The sequence below is a fragment of the Leptodactylus fuscus genome, chromosome 3 (assembly GCF_031893055.1).
Source record: "Leptodactylus fuscus isolate aLepFus1 chromosome 3, aLepFus1.hap2, whole genome shotgun sequence".
Taxonomy (NCBI): Eukaryota; Metazoa; Chordata; class Amphibia; order Anura; family Leptodactylidae; genus Leptodactylus; species Leptodactylus fuscus.
In genome coordinates, this window is record NC_134267.1 from 17,839,704 (window position 1) to 17,858,872 (window position 19,169).

At 47.4% G+C, this 19,169-nt stretch overlaps 1 protein-coding gene across 1 annotated transcript in view; it reads right to left on the reverse strand.

Annotated features, from left to right (window-relative positions):
- The window catches only part of GPATCH2 (G-patch domain containing 2), a 104,362-nt gene that overhangs the window by 78,575 nt on the left and 6,618 nt on the right, over positions 1-19,169 (reverse strand). The window contains exons 2-5 of the mRNA XM_075267138.1: positions 16,182-16,877; positions 13,494-13,555; positions 11,634-11,816; positions 10,581-10,660 (exon numbers count right to left, since the gene is read on the reverse strand). Coding sequence (XP_075123239.1) covers positions 10,581-10,660; positions 11,634-11,816; positions 13,494-13,555; positions 16,182-16,877 — 1,021 coding nt within the window. The remainder of the gene's footprint in view (positions 1-10,580; positions 10,661-11,633; positions 11,817-13,493; positions 13,556-16,181; positions 16,878-19,169) is intronic.

The window sequence follows — 19,169 nt, forward strand, 5'->3', positions numbered from 1 at the left end:
GACAATGCTGTGGGGATAAGGATTAGGCAGACGACTGAGTATACAAGTAGCAGTGCCGTCTGCGGCCCCCTCCTCCCCCGGTCTTTGGAAACTTAAACAAATGTGAGATAGCAGAGCGGTGTGCATTATGCATTAGCGGCGGCGTAATAAGGCGCACACCCGCCGCGTTACATGTTACCAGCAGACGAGAGGGCGGGCTACGGGATTAGACATTCCAGCGGCGTCACCATGCAGCAGCGCCGTGGACCTCCGCTTGGCATACGTCTGAGATCTTTATTATGTGCATTACAACACCCAATGCTACAGATTTAAAGGGGTCGTCCACATTATAAAATTACTTTATATACCTTATTGGGTGAGGGTCCTAATCTTTCACAGACAATGTCTTTTGCCCTGGAGGACCAGTCCTGCCCTCCATTACACAGATGGCCCATGGATGTGAATGGACCCTGTGTAATGCTTTAGATCCCCTGTGGTGGCGCTACAGGGAAACTAAACACTTAGCTTAAGCATTCCATACAGATTACAGGGGATCATTATGGGCCCAAGCGGGGGGGGGAGGGCGCTACTGAGATAGGCATCAAGTGAACAGAAAACCCTTTAAACCAGTACAGGACTGGCCAATATTCCCAGTTCGGGACACCTTTTTGGATTTTTTGCACATGCGTCATGAGAGCTATAACTTTTTTTGTTCTTTTATGGACTTTAATTTTATGTTATTTTTATTCCTGTATTTCTTTAAAGACACAAAATGCTATCCAAAATCTTTTAAAAATAGATGTCCCTTTTCAATTCCAATAACTTATGTAGCTGACACACAGCGCTGTGCTGCCCGGGGAGGAGCTAGAACCTGTGAAGTAGGTGTAGTATTGGTAACCTGCAGGGCTGGGGTAATATGCTGCAGCTGGTGACCCTAACCTATCTATCTGCAGGGCTGGGGTGATATGCTGGTTCTGGTGACAGTAACCTATCTATCTGCAGGGCTGGGGTGATATGCTGGATCTGGTGACACTAACCTATCTATCTGCAGTACTGGGGTGATATGCTGGTTCTGGTGACACTAACCTATCTATCTGCAGGGCTGGGGTGATATGCTGGGTCTGGTGACAGTAACCTATCTATCTGCAGGGCTGGGGTGATATGCTGGGTCTGGTGACAGTAACCTATCTATCTGCAGGGCTGGGGTGATATGCTGGTTCTGGTGACACTAACCTATCTATCTGCAGGGCTCAGGGTGATATGCTGGTTCTGGTGACAGTAACCTATCTATCTGCAGGGCTGGGGTGATATACTGGTTCTGGTGACAGTAACCTATCTATCTGCAGGGCTGGGGTGATATGCTGGATCTGGTGACACTAACCTATCTATCTGCAGGGCTGGGGTGATATGCTGGGTCTGGTGACAGTAACCTATCTATCTGCAGGGCACAGGGTGATATGCTGCGGCTGGTGACAGTAACCTATCTATCTGCAGGACTGGGGTGATATGCTGGGTCTGGTGACACTAACCTATCTATCTGCAGGACTGGGGTGATATGCTGGGTCTGGTGACACTAACCTATCTATCTGCAGGACTGGGGTGATATGCTGGGTCTGGTGACACTAACCTATCTATCTGCAGGGCTCAGGGTGATATGCTGGGTCTGGTGACAGTAACCTATCTATCTGCAGGGCTGGGGTGATATGCTGGGTCTGGTGACAGTAACCTATCTATCTGCAGGGCTCAGGGTGATATGCTGGGTCTGGTGACACTAACCTATCTATCTGCAGGACTGGGGTGATATACTGGTTCTGGTGACAGTAACCTATCTATCTGCAGGACTGGGGTGATATGCTGGTTCTGGTGGCAGTAACCTATCTATCTGCAGGGCTGGGGTGATATGCTGGATCTGGTGACACTAACCTATCTATCTGCAGTACTGGGGTGATATGCTGGTTCTGGTGACACTAACCTATCTATCTGCAGGGCTGGGGTGATATGCTGGGTCTGGTGACAGTAACCTATCTATCTGCAGGGCTGGGGTGATATGCTGGGTCTGGTGACAGTAACCTATCTATCTGCAGGGCTGGGGTGATATGCTGGTTCTGGTGACACTAACCTATCTATCTGCAGGGCTGGGGTGATATGCTGGTTCTGGTGACACTAACCTATCTATCTGCAGGGCTCAGGGTGATATGCTGGTTCTGGTGACAGTAACCTATCTATCTGCAGGGCTGGGGTGATATGCTGGATCTGGTGACACTAACCTATCTATCTGCAGGGCTGGGGTGATATGCTGGGTCTGGTGACAGTAACCTATCTATCTGCAGGGCACAGGGTGATATGCTGCGGCTGGTGACAGTAACCTATCTATCTGCAGGGCTGGGGTGATGTGCTGGTTCTGGTGACAGAGAGACATCCAAGTATATTCTCATATACACTTCTCTCTAAGGGGGATTCTGATTCGTTCTGATCCAATGACACGGAACTGGATAAGACCGGCTCTGAGTTCATTATAACGGACCACAGAACGCCCCTTTGAATGGCACACTCGGGCATGTTCATGGTCATGCTGTCATCCTCGGTCATGAAAGGGTTAAGTCTTTTAAACTATGTGCACACCTATATTACTACATAAATATTAAGTGACCTTTTTTAGGTTATAAAAAGACAATGTTGATAGGAGCAAAAAAAAAAAAAAAAAATTCAAGTATTTAGCAAATTATAAATCAGGTGTAAATATTATAAAAAAAAATAAAAGAAAAGAAATACAGTATAAAATATATAAACCTATTGATCCCGAGCCCTGCCCCCGCCCTCGCCCCTAAAATACCTGAGATGGATGAAGAGCCACATAAATAAAATCACATCAGCTCAGTACATTTCACCCGACCTGCCAGATCTTTTTAACTTATTGGAAAATTTGCTAGATTTAATATTGACACAGCGATGTGTAAATCAATATTTCCAGAATGAGCGATATATTTTAATTTAAGGCTGTTGGGGCCGCGGCGGTAAATCCGAGCACTTAGTCCCTGCACATCATCAGAGGCTTTGGCTTTCTTGAGATGCAGGATTGAAATAGATGACGGGCCGGATGGAAGGCGCGGCTCGCCAAATTACTGGAGCGTTACGTCATCGCTCTCCTCCCTGGTTCTTCGGTATCGGTTAGGTAGAAGTAGGTCGTGGATCAAGGATCTGCCGTGGGTGGAGGTTGTCCAGGATTGGAGAAACCCATGGGGCGGGGGAAGGAGAGGGATTGAGATATCACTCATCTATGTCACTGGTTACTTACTAGCGACCGCTGAGGTCACGGATTGGTCTCAGGTCTGAGCACGTGACAGGTTTCCATCTCCTGTCCAGTTTCGGGCAGGAAACGAAAACCTGCAAAACAGAGACCGGGCGCAGATGTGAACGAGCCCTGAACGGACATCCGATTATCAGGGACACGTGACCATACGTTTTGTTTTAATGTTACACCTTCCCCAGACTCTCCAGTTCCTGGACGATCCCTTTAAGGAGCGAGAACCCAAAACCTAGCTCCCCAGTGGCAGGAATATCCATTCACCCGATCTATCGGCTATCCTATGAGTGGGTCGTAAATATTTAAAGGAGTTCTCTAGGAATCCTAAAAAAAATTTCAAGAACAAAAATCATCCATACTCCCTTACCCCAGCGCCGTTTTTTGTATAGTCCCAGGTCCCCATTCCCTGCAGGGGCGGGACCCGCCAGATTGGAAGTAAACAAGGTCACATGACCGCTGCGGACAATCAGAGGGTTCAGCGATCGCTGGTGACATCACTAAGGGCTCGTTCACAGATTATGGCGCGTAATCCACGTCATAATCCGCCCCCCTCACAATGATGGTCTATGGAGACCGCCAGGCTACTTTTTTGCACTTGTGGCATGTTGCTGCTCACAGAAAAAAGAAGCTAGCTGCCCTTTCTTCAGGCGGATTTTGCAACTCGTTGAGCTGCGGAGTCCGCCTCGCGGCAACAACCTCCGTGGTCGGCCTATTAATTTGAGCCTACTCCGGAGCGGGAAGCCACCACAGTCGAGGCAGGTGAGTTTTCGCTCCCCGCGTCGCTCTCGGTGCCAAAACCCGCCCTAACGCCCCCCGTGTGAGCTTACCCTTAGACATGTCACCGATTCCTCACCAATGGCCACACTGGTCACATGACCCGCTCCACTTCCTGGTCTGACCTGGGCCTGAACCAGGCCACAGATAGATAGTACTTATGTAATATAGATAGTGACATGAAAAATAAATCTATCTATCTCATATCTATCTATCTATCTCCTATCTATCTATCGCATGCAACTCTGAGTTGATATGTTCCTCTGTTATTCCTCCTGGAAATGTAAGAATAGACTGACAACCGGGTGTGAGACTTATATCAAGATGTAAGCTCTCGTCTTCATAATATAGTCCTGACGTAATATGAACCTTCTTGGTCAAGAAAGTGTTAAACCCGAAGCCTACAGCCTTGGCGAGATGTCAGTGTATTTAGGCTACACTTACAATCCATCAGCCGAGCCTAACCGGGTAGATGACATAGTCTTTAGTACTAGACATAACTTATTTACATTACGCCCCCGCCCCTCTCCGAACCCGGCAAAGCACGCCCGCAACACCGAATCGCTATTTTTAGTGGGAAAGCGAGGACCTGCAATTAATGCCTGATCTCCGCCTAACAAAACATCTGTTTTTCTCGCTATGTAATTAGTAAAATTAATGAACGTTAATCCGTCCGCTCAAATGATTTTTTGCTCCTGGAATCAATCATTTTAACACCCAATATGCTTTACCATAAACAACTATAGATCAAGCGCAAATTACTTATACCCCGCCACTACGTATTCACCAGGTAGCATGAATATGGCGTAATAGGGAAGGAGCGGGACTTTATAGAGGAACAGATGGTGCATTAGAATCCCCAAACTTGTAATAATGTAATAGTTAGGGGGGGGGGGGGGTCAGGACCGCTCGCGGCATAGACAATGGACTTCACTGGAAAGGCATAACCAACAGAGCACCGAAAGAAGTGATCAAGGGTCAAGCCCCGCCCATTGTTACTGACGGCACTTAGCATTTGGGATCGCTGTCCTGGAACCTTCCAATAATATGACCCAAGCCCCGCCCATTGTTACGGATAGCACTTAGCATCTGGGATCGCTATCCTGGAATCTTCCAATAATATGACCCAAGCCCCGCCCATTCATTATGGCCACAGCCAGCCATACACAGTGTTCAGTCATGTCCGGTGCTGCCCCATCTGCCACTCCATCTAAGCTAGGGTGGCAAAACACCCTAGTTCTTCTTATCATTGGGGGGCCAAGCCAGGGGCGTAGCCATAGGGGATGCAGTGGTAGCCATCACGACTGAGCCCTGAGGGGGCTCCAAAATGCCCCCTCCCACATATATCACAAGGTAAGTGGCGGCCATATTACAAACTATGCACTGGAGCCCAAAAGCTTCGAGTCCCACCTGCGGTCCCAGTGGTTGGATCCCCACTGATCAGAATGTTACCGACCTCTTGTTACTGGAACACCCCTTTAATAGAGATACCGGTAGCTATCCCAATAGTATAAATTATGGCAGGTTCACACAACTGTTATTCAATGTCCGTTGCCCTGATCCATCATAGGAGCTGCCTCCACCTGCATTCATCCCAATATAAAATCACATAGTGGACACTTTCTTCTATCAAGTCATACTTTTCTGGTGCAAGAAAGTGCCCATCTTATAATTTACATTACAGTCAAAGTCTGCTCTGCCCAAGGCCCGAGGCCTAGAAGTTACAAGCCACCACCAGAAGAAGATGCTGAAGAGGACGCTGCTGAAGAAGAGGAGGCGGCGCTGGAGAGAGTTCTCTTACATCATTGGGGACACACCCAGTGCTGTTTGAGCGCTGGGTCCCGCCCCCAGTGCTGTAAGAGAACTAATTTGCATACCGAGAAAAAACGGGATTGTAGGCGAACGGCGGCGCGGAGAAGACGACGAAAGGTAGGAGATGAATAGCCTTTCTTAAGGCTATTCCGACGTGTCCCAAGTGATAGGATCCCTTTAACCCATACCCTTTGGCTATGGGGTGACTTCTTGTACTGGACCACCCCTTTAATGGGGATAAGTATCCTCACAGGCCCCATGCACATGAGGTGGTATGAGATAACACTTGGCGTGACATCTGATCCATTATATTCCGATGACACGGAGCAGGATAGGACCGACTCCATCATCATCCACGTCACCGCAACAAATCGGACGCCGCCACAGACGTGAACGCCTCACAGAATACACTCATCCATCACGCCGACTACATCCCGCCACAAACCACCCCCGGTCATGCGCCCACGCCCTAACCCTATAAATAACACCGCCATCCAATACCCAATATTCCCTTCCAAACCTATAAGAAAAAGAAAGAAAAAAAAAAAAAACCTCTCCCGCCGGGCGAGTTCAAGGGTACCCAATCTATAAGGAGACTGAAAAGAATGACTGGCTTTTGCGAGATCCGAAGTTCTTCACTAGAAAATTGAGTCAAAATAGATTTTCTCATTTACAATGAATCAAAAGGGAAAAACGTTTGGAGCGTGGCAAAAGTGGCGCAAATGTATCAAAAAAGCAAATGAATAAACAGTTGAGGAGATTTATCGGGGAGGGGAACGGCCGTAAATTCTGGCGAGATGAATTGATTTTTAGTTAAAGGTATAAGTGACAATTTATTGGGCGGGAAGATGCATTATTTGGCGATTGTTATCCGCCTCCAGTAAAACTGATTTGTGTCCCGCGGTATTTTATGGGCGAGGCAGAGCAACTTTCAGTGATTTAGATTAAATGTATTAATCATAACCACACAGTGTGAACCATAGATCTGCGATTAAAGAAGAGTTTTTGACATTTAATTCTGTAGCAATATTTTGGCTCCGCACCTTTCTCCCTAAATCCAATTCCTGCTACAGTCGGGAGAATCTCTTCCCTTTTAATTTTATGAGGCTTAAAGTAGCATTTAAGCAGCCATGCGGTAAATAATGCGGGATTACAGATATTTAGTGTTTTGTTTCCCTTTCCAGAGGGCCGATCCATCACGGACAGACATAAAATACCCTCCCGTATTATTTTTTTTTTTTCCCCTCCCTTTGCCTATTTCTCATATTTTGGGTTTTATAGGACTATTTGAGAATAATGGAAGCGGGGAATTGAAAGAATAATCAGATGGCTGGATGCGTGTATGAGGAAAGCCGGGGCGGGGAGGAGGGGATAGAAGAAAATACGGCTGGCGATTCGGAGATGTGGCATGTGCTTTGTTTTATTAGGAGGCTTTTGGGAAAGGCTCGGGCCCAGGAGGTTGTAAGGGCTTAAAGGGATCCAACCATTTTTTTCTGCCTACCACTTAGGAATAGCCTTAAGAGAGGCTATTCTTCTCCTACCTTTAGATGTCTTCTCCGCGCCGCCGTTCGCTTGAAATCCGGGATTTCTTCGGTATGCAAATGAGTTCTCTCGCAGCACTAGGGGCGGGCCTCAGCACTCAAACAGCACTGGGGGCGTCCCCAATACTGCGAGAGAACTCTCCAGCGCTGCCTCCATCTTCTTCAGGAACCGGCCTCTCCCTGGGTCTTCTTCTGTCCTGGGTTTCAATCTTCTAGGCCTCAGGCAGAGGCGACTGCGCATGTCTGGGGCCACAAGAAAATGGCCACTTACACCAACTTACTGTGTAAGCAACCACAAGAAAATGGCCGCTTGCATCAGCTTACTGTGTAAGCGGCCATTGTCTTGTGGCCCGGGCATGCGCAGTCTGCTCTACCCGAGGCCTAGAAGATTGAAACCCAAGACGGAAGAAGACACAGGGAGAGGCCATTCCAGAAGAAGATGGAGGCGTCGCTGGAGAGTTCTCTCGCAGCATTGGGGACGCCCCAAGTGCTGCGAGAGAACTCATTTGCATACAGAAGAAAACCCGGATTTCTACCAAACAGAGAAGACATCTAAAGGCAGGAGAATAATAGCCCTCTTAAGGCTATTCCTACATGTTAGGGAGAAAAAAAAAAAAGGTATCCAATGATAGGATCCCTTTAAAGGGGTTTTCGGGACTTGGGCAATGAAATAGGTTATGGGGTAGAATCCGATGCCCGGGCTCTTCCATGTGCTGAGAACATCATACGGCACAGCAGTCATGGGAATGAGGTGGAGGTGAATGGGGCTGAGCTGCAATACCAAGCACAGCCTCTACATAACAGATGGCGCTGTGCTGGTTATTGAATGGAGAAACCGCAGCAGGCACGAGAACTATGTGGCCTCTTTAACCAGTTGATTTCTGGGGGTCTCAGATGTCAGACACCCCCCCCCCCCCTCCTCCACCCCACTGATCATATACTAATAACCTAACCACATATAAATCCCAGAAACCCCTTTAAATTTGGACGGCATATTCAATATGTTGTTGAAGAGGGTCTGACACCCAGGAGCACTCACGCCTCTGCCCTGTGCTAACGAATTCACGCTCATCAGTCACATGGTGCAGAAGTAGTTCAGTCTCATTCAAGTGAATGGGGCTGATCTGCGATACAAATCACAGCCTCTAAGCAGCATATGGCACTATGCCTGTTATTGAGTGGAGAGCCACGGCACGATTGCGAACACATGCAAGTTTTTTTCCCCATTGAAATGAATGGATGATTTTTTTCATACTGATGACCTAACCACTGGATATATTATCAGTATATTATCTATGGGTGTCCAACATCCAGACCCCACGCAGATCAGCTGTGGGCAGCACATGCAGTTGCGCTCCTATATAAGTAATAGGGGCAGGGATACAATGTCCTCGGACCACCGCTATACTGCTGCGCCGCTTCTATTACTTACCTAGAGGCTGCTAGAAAAGATGTGGGGGTCCCAGTGTCGGCCCCCAAACAGATCCTATACTGATGACCTAGTCTAGGGTATGTTGCGGTAACAAAGTATCTAATTTTTTCCAATATCGTAATACATCACATCTAAAAACAATTTCCATGAAATTCCTAGCACAATATTTTATCCTTTGTTAAAAAATACAGGGGGAGGGGGCTTCATATAAAAAGGGGTCTTTATAGTCCTATTAAAAAGAGAAACACCATGAAATAGTCTCTTCATTTACAGGCGGCGAGTCCCGGGACCTGCGCTGTAATACGGTTTAACACGCTGCCCTCTGATCTCTGACCGCCTATAACTCAGTGCTGAGAAATACCCGTGTATCACAGGCATCCATTTTTATTTTTGCTTGACTGACTATCTGACCGCTCACGGGATTTGTGGCCCATTTTCTGGGCTTATTGCAATCTCATTTTGTTTTTTTATAGGGGCCATTACAACTGATAGATTAACTCCGCGCTGATATAGACTACGGCAAGCGGCGATACAGAGCGAGCCCAGCGCCGGACACTGTCATGGAGTGAGGGAAATTTACAGTAGTTGACATTATATTACAACACAATCTGTAGAAAGTCTGTATATGTATTTATATATATGTGTGTGTGTGTGTGTGTGTGTGTGTGTGTGTAGATAGAAGGGAGATAGATAATCTGTCTCTATATGTGTGAGATATATATATATATATATATATATATATATATATATATATATATACACACACACACAGATAGATAGATAGATAGATAGATAGATAGATAGATAGATTAGCAAAGCACATCTACACATCGACAAGTATAAAGAAGGTGACGCTGCAAGCTCCTGATCCTCACAAGAAGTGATCATGTAATCCTGCACCTCACTTATTTCTCCCATGCAAAGTAATGCATTTTTAAAGGGATTGTCCAGGACTTAGGATGGGTCAATATATGACTGATGGGGGTTCCACATAAGTAGTCCCCGCACGTCGGCTGGTTCAAAAAGCCGAATCGTTCAGGTGAGTGCAGCGCCCTCTTCACTGCATACAAAGCACAGTATTATACATGTCATAGGGGCTGTGGTTGACATTGCACCTCAGCCCCATTTTCTTGAATGGGACTGAGCTGCTGATGAATATAAGGCCATCAGCAGAAGTTTCAGCCTCTTTAAACAGATGATCTGTCACGCCAGGTATAACACCCCCATCGATAATGTATTGATCACCTATAATAAGTATAGGTCCTCAATAAGTAAGTCCCATAAAATCCCATTAAAAAGGTAATTCATTAATAACACAGGATAGGGGGTAACTTTCGGGCTGATCTCTGGGTCCCCCGCTGATCACAATAACTAGGGTGTTGTGCAATCCAGTCTAAATAGAGCAGCAAGTCACAAATGTCTGCGGCAGGTTACAAATGTCCGCCACCGCTCTGAAGATGACCGATATGGTCTTCTTAAGTCACCTCTGGCAATACCCATTGGTGTCATAAACTTCTGAACTTCTGCTCTATTGAAAATAGGGTGTGAACATCCTATGATCAATTGGGGTCTCTGCAGTTGTACCCCACCGATCAGCAAGTTTAAAGGGGTTCCCTATCTCATAGTCAAGACAAGACATATTACTAGGAGATTTAAGGGGATGTGGCCCCTCCATGTATAGCAGTGCCCCCTGCTGTGCAGAAGACTGCAGCACAGTAAAAGAAAGACTACCACCTACCAGAGGACTCGGGTTCAATGACGACTTCCTTACGCTTCTTGCCTGCATGGCGTGGAGATGACTCAACCTCGCCTGGAACCCTAAACACAGAAGATGGATGTCAGTATGTAGGTCACATGTAAATCCTAAAAAAAAAAAATACTTATCTCTATTGTCAAATTGCTGGATAAGAAAGAGCAAAGGAAAATAGTTTTATGTCTTAAAGGAGCAAGTCATGGTCATAGATACCTGATCACATGGGTGAAATTTTCTCATCACCATCACGAATTTCCAGAATAAAAGATTAAACCCCTTTGACACGACTCAGAAATTTCACATCCTTGTAAGATTTCTAGTGACAGAAAGCTCCAAGCGGTGCCAAAGGGGCCTAATGTGTCTATAGAGTCATTTTATTTTGGAGATCATTGGTGGAAGCAGCGACGACCCAATATCAGTGTCAATGTCACTCATCCAGGGGGAAACAAGTTCTCCATGGCTAAGTACTGAAAGCAGCTTGTGAACTGACAATGCGGCTCCTATCTGTCCGCTGCACGGTGGTTGTTCCAGGGAAGTGCAGCATTGCTCCTATAACCTGAATAGGTGCACTGCATGTGCTCCCCATCTATTAGTAGCTTCTGGTACCTGGGAGCTCCTGCGATAGCTGATCTGCGCTGGGTTCAGGTGTTGGACCCTGACAAATCACATATTCAGGACGTGTACTATGGATAGGTCACAGTATGAAAAAAACAGATTTGAGGCTGGAAACCCCTTTAAGGACATTTATCCACAGGATATAGGGTAAGGGTATAATCGATGGGGATCCAACAGTGATCAGGGAAAGCCCTCCTGAAGCCCCAGTGTGTTTGCGTGCCCAGCCCTCCATTCACTTCTCCCATCCACTGGAGGACTCGGCAGTCAAACACCAAGCAATCTGAACCTTACCCAAAATCGTGTGGATAGGGGATACGTGTCCTTAATGGGACAACCCCTTTAAGGAGCACACAACACAACGTTACCAATGCTCTTTCCAAGGGACAGATGAGAGATAGAAGACGTCTGTATGAGCGCACTGACCTCTCTGAGCAGTCTGGGACATGAGGGGGAAGGAGCCGGTGAGGATACTCTCAAAGACGGGGTCAGGCAGCTCCCTCTCCAGCTCTGCTGACCCGTCCTGCTCCCACCATGGGATGACCCCGGTGATGCCGCACGCTCCGCCGGACTCGCTCTCGTAAAACCAGTCACTCTGTTCATCATCACCTGGAATCACAAGGCATGGAAGAAATTAAGTAACTGATTTACCCGGGTCACTCGGGGGTTATTTCCCTCTCCTGCACCTACAACAAGGGTTATTAACACATTACAGCCCTGTATAGGAAAGAGCTTCAAGTATTTTTATTTATTTTTTTTATTCTAAACAGGACCAGAATTGTGTGATCAGTGTCAAACAGCCATTGAGGCAAATGATAACATTCGGTCACCTGTCCCCTGGGCTCTGGCGTCTCCCATCGCGGTCCCAGTCTAAGGGAAGGACACGGGATATGACAAGTGACGTCCCTCTTCCTTTACTTAGGCCACCAATTGGTCTCAGTGGTCTTGTCTGCCATAAGAAGACACCAGAGCAGCAGGACACAGGTGCGTACGATTTATTTTATTTTCTGTATTTTTTTTTTATTTATTTTTTTTTACCTTCCCCGGCCTCCTTACCAAAAACCGCTTATCCTGGACAATCCCTTTTAACCATTTTTACACGAAAGGTATTTTTACTATTTTTCCCTTCCACATGTCCTTCGTGCTGCTGTGTGCAGACACTGGGTGCGATCAGTCTCTTCCCTCCTAGTCCCTTCCTACTTCCCTGCACCTATCCCGCCCCTGTACTGTACAGACTCCGCTCCTCTCCTGACAAGCAGGCCAGAAAGTTATTTCTATTGAGCAGAGGATCACTATGCAGACACCTAGCTATGGCGGGAGTGACTGAGCATGTGCGTCCGCCAGTACTCAGCTCCTTACGTGGATGTGCAGATTACTATACACTTTGACCACCAGGTGGTGCCATGCTAAGTGACGGCTGAGGTTCTGCTCCTTCCCTGAACAGCAGGGGTAAGGGCGGGTTCACACCTGCGCCCAGTCTCCGCTTTGCAGGTTTCCGTCTCCTGCCTGAGAAGCTGGACAGGAGACGGAAACCCGGCAGTCAGTGTCCGCCCGTGAGCGTCTTCTGGCCTCCGCGGCGAAACTGTTTTTTTTTTTTGTTTTTTTTTTAACTGAACACAAAGTCCTTAATGTCCAGTTAAAATAAACGATTTCGCCACGGAGACCAGAAGACGCTCACGGGCGGACACTTTGCAAACCCATAAGACTGACTGCCGCTTTCCGTCTCCTGTCCAGTTTCTCGGGCAGGAGACGGAAACCTGCAACGCGGAGACCGGGCACAGATGTGAAGCCGCCCTAAGAAGTTATTTCTATTGGCTGCCCTCATTACGCATCAATATGAAGATTACAGGCTGTGGGAGAAGTGACTGAGCATGTGCGTCCATAAGCACCCAGCTCCTTAAATGGACGCGCAGATTGCTATACAATTTGACCACCAGATGGAGCCCTACTAAGTAAGTAAATGTCACAACTCTTCCCTATATCCTGCCTGTAAATGGCAAATACTGTGTGATCTATACAATGAATATGATCGCTGATGGGGACGACCCCTTTCATACCATATATCCCTTATAGCATTCTGTTATGTCGCTCTATATACAAGAATCCGCCATGTCTCCCTGTGTACAGCCCAGCAACGTAAAAAGACTACTATGTATATGGGAGGATTACACTCTAGCAATACTGGGTCTTCCCCGGCAGTATTAATTAGAAGGTGTAAAGCGTTTCCCTAATTAGCGCCTTTCAATTAGACTTAATTCGGCGAGCAGAGGAGAAACCTTCCCGTACCTTGGCGTCCCTCATCGTTCGTAAACAAGCCGGCGTCGCTGCTGCTGATACTGCTGGATTCACTGCAAAAGACACACAAAAAAAATAAATAATCATGAAATAAAATAGAAAATAATCAGAGTCAACTATTTCCTCTATTCAATGTCCAAGACAAGGGAAGAAAAGTTGTTTGCTAATGGGGGCTGGAGCAGCGGGGGTTTTATGAACAACCGAGCGGATTATTTTTGGCACATAAAACCTCAGGAATCTAATGGGAGGCTGACAAGGAGCCAGATGCGCCTGCACGGAGGTGCTGACACAATTGATGAATTTTATTATCTGCCGCCATCAAACGCTCGCTGCTCCTTTCTAATGCCGAGCTATTCAGTCTGATCCCAGGACACGAGGGCTCCAGAAGGGAGCGGGGCCTGACGCAGAAAGCCATTCGAGACCTTCCTGCGGCACGTAAGACGTCAGAGCCCCAAGAAAGGGGAATGATTATTTCTGCAAGCCTGGAAAAAAAGGTTATATAAGGTGAGCGGATTATCTGTAGGGCACCGAGGGCGACCCTGTCCCATTTCTGATTTTTTCCTCCAGCCATATATCACATGCAAAATCGGAAATATTAAATATAATATATAATAATATATAATTAATATAATATATAATATATTTATTATTTATTATTATTATTATAATTAATATAATATATAAATATATAATATATTATTAGATATTCTTTTATATAATATATTTTTTATTATTATTATTATATATATTCTGCAAAATTCATTCGCTAGGACTTGTTCACATAACAGGGATTCATTCCTCGTGCCAAGGATGTCATCTTCATTGATCACATGCATTTATGGCAGCTCAGCCCCATTCACTTGAGCTGTGAACAGGTCATGTGACAAATAAATATGATGTCACTGCAGCAACTGACCTGTCAGGGTCCCAGGTATCAGACCCCTGTTGATGACTTGTCCTATAGGACTTGCTACCAATATTTATAAGGGTTTTACGGGGCCCATATATCGATGATCTGTCCTTAGGATAAGTCATCACTTTCTGATCAGAGGAGGTCCAACACCTGGGACCCCCACGGATCAGCTGGTTGAAGAGACTACATTGTTCAGGTAAGTGACCTGTAACCTCTTCAGTGAAGACCAAGCACAGCGCCATACATCGCATAGTGGCAGTGCTCGGTATTGCAACTCTGCCTCATTCACTTGAATAGGACTGAGCTGATGTATCAAGTGACTAATGAACATGATATCATTGGCAGACTCTTAAAACAGTCAATTGGAAAGAGTCATGGATGTCAAACCCCCACCATTCACATAGTCAAGATATGAGGCCTCATGCCGTCCAATGGTCCGTTCCGAAGAAAATAGAGCAGGTCCTATCCTGTGACATTTCATCGGAACGGAATCGATCGGAAGACACCATAGAGGTAACTACATATAAAAGTGCTCCTGGATCACACATGGATGTCACCCAGGCTGCATTCCCTACAATACGTGGCCCCAAATCAGATGCACACCCGTCATGTGCTGGGGTCTTAGGATGGGTCATCAATATCAGATCAGTGGGGGTCTGACACCCAGAATCCCTATTGTTCAGCTGTTTAAAGGGATCCTATCATTGGATACTCTTTTTCTACCTAACACGTTGGAATAGACGTAAGAAAGGCTATTCTTCTCCTACCTTTAGATGTCTTCTCCGCGCCGCCGTTCGGTAGAAATCCAGGTTTTCGACTGTATGCAAATGAGTTCTCTCTCAGCACTGGGGGTGGTCCTCAGCGCTCAAACAGCACTGGGGGCGTCCCCAATTCTGCGAGAGAACTCTCCAGCGCCGCCTCCATCTTCTTCAGGAACGGGGTCTTGACGCATCTTCTTCCGTCCTGGGCTTCAAACTTCTAGGCCTCGGGCAGAGTCGACTGCGCATACCTGGGCCATAAGAAAATGGCAGCTTACTGTGTGAGCAGCCACAAGAAAATGGCCGCTTACACGAGCTTACAGTGTAAGCAGCCATTTTCTTGTGGCCCGAGCATGCGCACTCGGCTCTGCCCGAGGCCTAGAAGTTTGAAAGCCAGTACGGAAGACGCAGGTAGAGCCCGTTCCTGAAGAAGATGGAGGCGTCGCTGGAGAGTTCTCTCGCAGCATTGGGCCCGCCCCCAGTGCTGCTAGAGGACTCATTTGCACGCCGAAGCAAACCCGGATTTCTATCGAGCGGCGGCGCAGAGAAGACATCTAAAGGTAGGAGAAGAATACCCTTTCTTAAGGTTATTCCTATGTGTTAGTCAGAAAAAAATGGATTCCAATGATAGGATCCCTTTAAAGACACTGCAGCACTTGGACAAGCCCTGCTCCCGCTTCACTGATCCCCAAACACAGAGCCACTCATTGTATAGTGGCTATGCTTGGTATTACAATTCACTGTAATAGGTCCTAACCATAAATAGGCCATGTGACCAATCCTATGGCCTGTGAAGCAGAAGCGGGAAATATCACAGTGCTGCAGCAGCTTTAAAGAGGACATTGTCAGTTTTTCCCATTGGCGTGCAGTGATTCCCCGTACGTATCGGATAACTGAATGTTGGCGATCACAGTTTTGGGGAGAGGGGCAATGGATTCTCTCTTCCACCCCCATACACTAATAACAAGGCATCTTTAGATTCCCACATATTGTCCCCCCCAACACCACCTGTCGCTCATGTTCTCATCCGATCCCTTCTGCTCTTCATAGTCCATCTTGTCCTTGGCTCCGTGCCCGATGTCTTCCCCTTCCACCACCACTCCCTCATCGGGCACCTCGGGTCCGTGCCTAGTAGGAGCGATCTTGCGTTTCTTCACTTTATTCTTGGATATCTCCAGGTGCTGGTAATATTTGCAGTCATTGTCCATCGCCTGATCACGAGACAACGTCAAGGCGGCGGCGACATCCGCAGGAGGGTCGATGGCCATTCTTTTCACTTTCCGTCTTCTTCGTAAGGTTCTACTTCCCAAAGTATCAACCACTAGGTCAGACTCGTGCCACAGCGGCCTTTTACTGCGGATGTTGTTGATAGTGGAGGACGGTCTCCTCTTGGCCAATAAGAGTTGATCGTCCGAGTCGCTGTCCTTCTTGTTATTGCCGACACATTCCCTGTAGTCCTTGTTCTGTTCTTCTAGACTGGAGTCTGAGCCGTCGCTGAGACAGTGGCCCGTCTCCCATGGGTGATGAGTATTGTCGGAACGTCTCTTCCTTCCTCGACGCTTCCTTGCTTGCCTCTTAAGGAGACATGAGATGCTTCGGGAATGGTCTCCGGTGTCGGCAAAGCATCCTCTGGCCTGCTCAGAGCTTTCTTCCAGTGCTGACACAAGGTCATGGACAAGCTCTTCCATTGTCCTACTGAAATGCCTGTGGAGATACAAGAAAACCACAGATAAAGGAGACCATAACAAACAGGCATCGAAACGTAGGCAATATTGCAATACCAACAAATGGTGACTCTAAGGGGAAGTTCATACAGGGGTTTTTGAACCGCAAGCTGAGGTGGAGGCCGCCTCAGATTCCGGTCCAAAATACGAGTAGCCGAGACTGAATGCCGGTGCACTGTACCAACATCCAGCCGCGCACTCCGCTCCGGATTAATGAATGGGCCTAGTCCGGAGGAGCGAGTGTCCTCAGGCCGAATTGCGAGGTGAAACGGCCTGAACAATGAGCACCTCACTTCTTTTTCCGGGAGCAGGCTCCCATTGACTTCAATGGGATCTGTATTTTTGGTCAGGATTTTGAGGCAAATACGGCCTTAAAATCCTGACCAAAAAACCCCGTGTGAACTTACCCTAAGGGTGGAAATAGAAGAGGAATCTGAGCCGGACTCCTGATCCAAATTCTTCTTCCATTTCTGCCCCACTCGCTTATTAGGTCACAGTGTGAATGGAGCCTAAAAGCGCTCAACCAACCAGCTGACCATATGGGGGTGTCCCGACTCAGGTACAAGACTCCCCCCGCTTCCCTCTGTATACCTATAAGGGCCTGGCATATATAGTATTAGTATGTAAGCTTATCCAATACAGGGAATGCTGAAGCGTTCAGATGAGTGCGGCGGATACCCGGAACCGACACAGATCAGCCGCTTGAAGTGCAAGTGCCCGTGACATCACATTAAGTTGTCATGTGGCCTATACATATATATAATATACAACGCTGCGCTTGGTATTCGGTAAATAGCGGCGCTCCTCAGGTAGTGGACTGGTGGGGGATTCGGGGTGTCAGAACCCACCAATCTGATACTGATGATGTATCCTAAGGAGACATTACTCTCAAAGACCCCCCAAAAAACCCTTTAACCCAGTAGATAAACCACTGCTGGATATATGCCGGCTGATGTTTCCCTCTCCCCATTGAGAATACATGGCCGGGCTCAGCATCCATGTGTATATGGGGTCAGGAGGGGCAGCAAAAGCAACCGAAAGAGACCACCAGGGGCATAGCTATGGGGGCTGCAGTGGTAGTAGTTGACCCCAAGGATCACTAAGGTCCCTCTATCACATTAAATAGACCCCCATTTTAAAATGGTGCAAGGCAGATGGGGCCCCGATACAGAAGCAAGACCCATAATAAAGAAGGCGACTGATGGGCGACCCATGTCCAAATCTGGATACACATCATAAGGGCCTGTTCATGATACACATTGACGCCTCCATCTTTGGCAGCTCCTTCCCACACAACTAAAGGTCATCTCACTGGCCACCCAAGCCGGCCGGTGCCCTTTATAGCGGCCGCTCGCACTATGACTAAGTGAGCTGTTCTTTCCGGGCCAGCGTTGCCAATAGGCTGCTTATTAAGATTGTGGAAACCACAAATGTCACTTGTCACCATTGAGCGAGGCAGGATATTGTCGCTTCTTCCTACAATGGATTGTGTCTGGCACGAGGTTCTCCCTGCTGGAATCTCATGAAGAGCCGCGCGGCGCCAGGTGCCAGCCAGCCTTTCAGGCAGAAGCTATTGTGCCCGTGAAGACATTATCCGGCTTGGCATTAATGGTCTGACATAAATAAAAAGGGGCTCGAGAAACAAATTGTTCATTCACAAATCTGGATGAGGACGATTTATTAGCCGCCCTATCAATCCCCGCACAACCATCGCGGCGGAGAACAATGGCGGTCTCCAGGAGAGATTAACTTCAGTAGGCAAGTGCCTGGAAGGGCTAAGGCGCTGGTCACATGGCTGGGATAAGGCAGGGTCTAACCATGGGAGCCGGATCGGTATATCAGGTATCCGTGAACCCACAAACGTAATGGGGTCTGCTGGGTGTCCACGGTTTTTATACTGAAAACGTGCAGGACTTCTTTCTCTCTCCATCAATTTTTGGCGTTTTTGCGGCAGAGTCTCTAGTGCAGATGTGAAGCTGGACTAAAAGAGTCTAGCTTCACCAGAGGAAGCCTTTCAAGACGGCACCCCTGAAGGAGACATGTAGTATTACACAACGACCATGAGATAGCTCGGGACCACTGGATCAGAAATGGCTCGTGATGCTGGGACATTGAGGAGCCCCTTTAGGATGTCCACACGCCCTAATAGCCATGAAGAAGTCTCTATGTACAGGATGAGGCCAGGCTGCATATAGTGATAAGGACCACTTCACATTCAGGTTTCTGTTTGGGGAGTCCTCCTGGGGAACAACCGAAAGGAAACATATCCGTC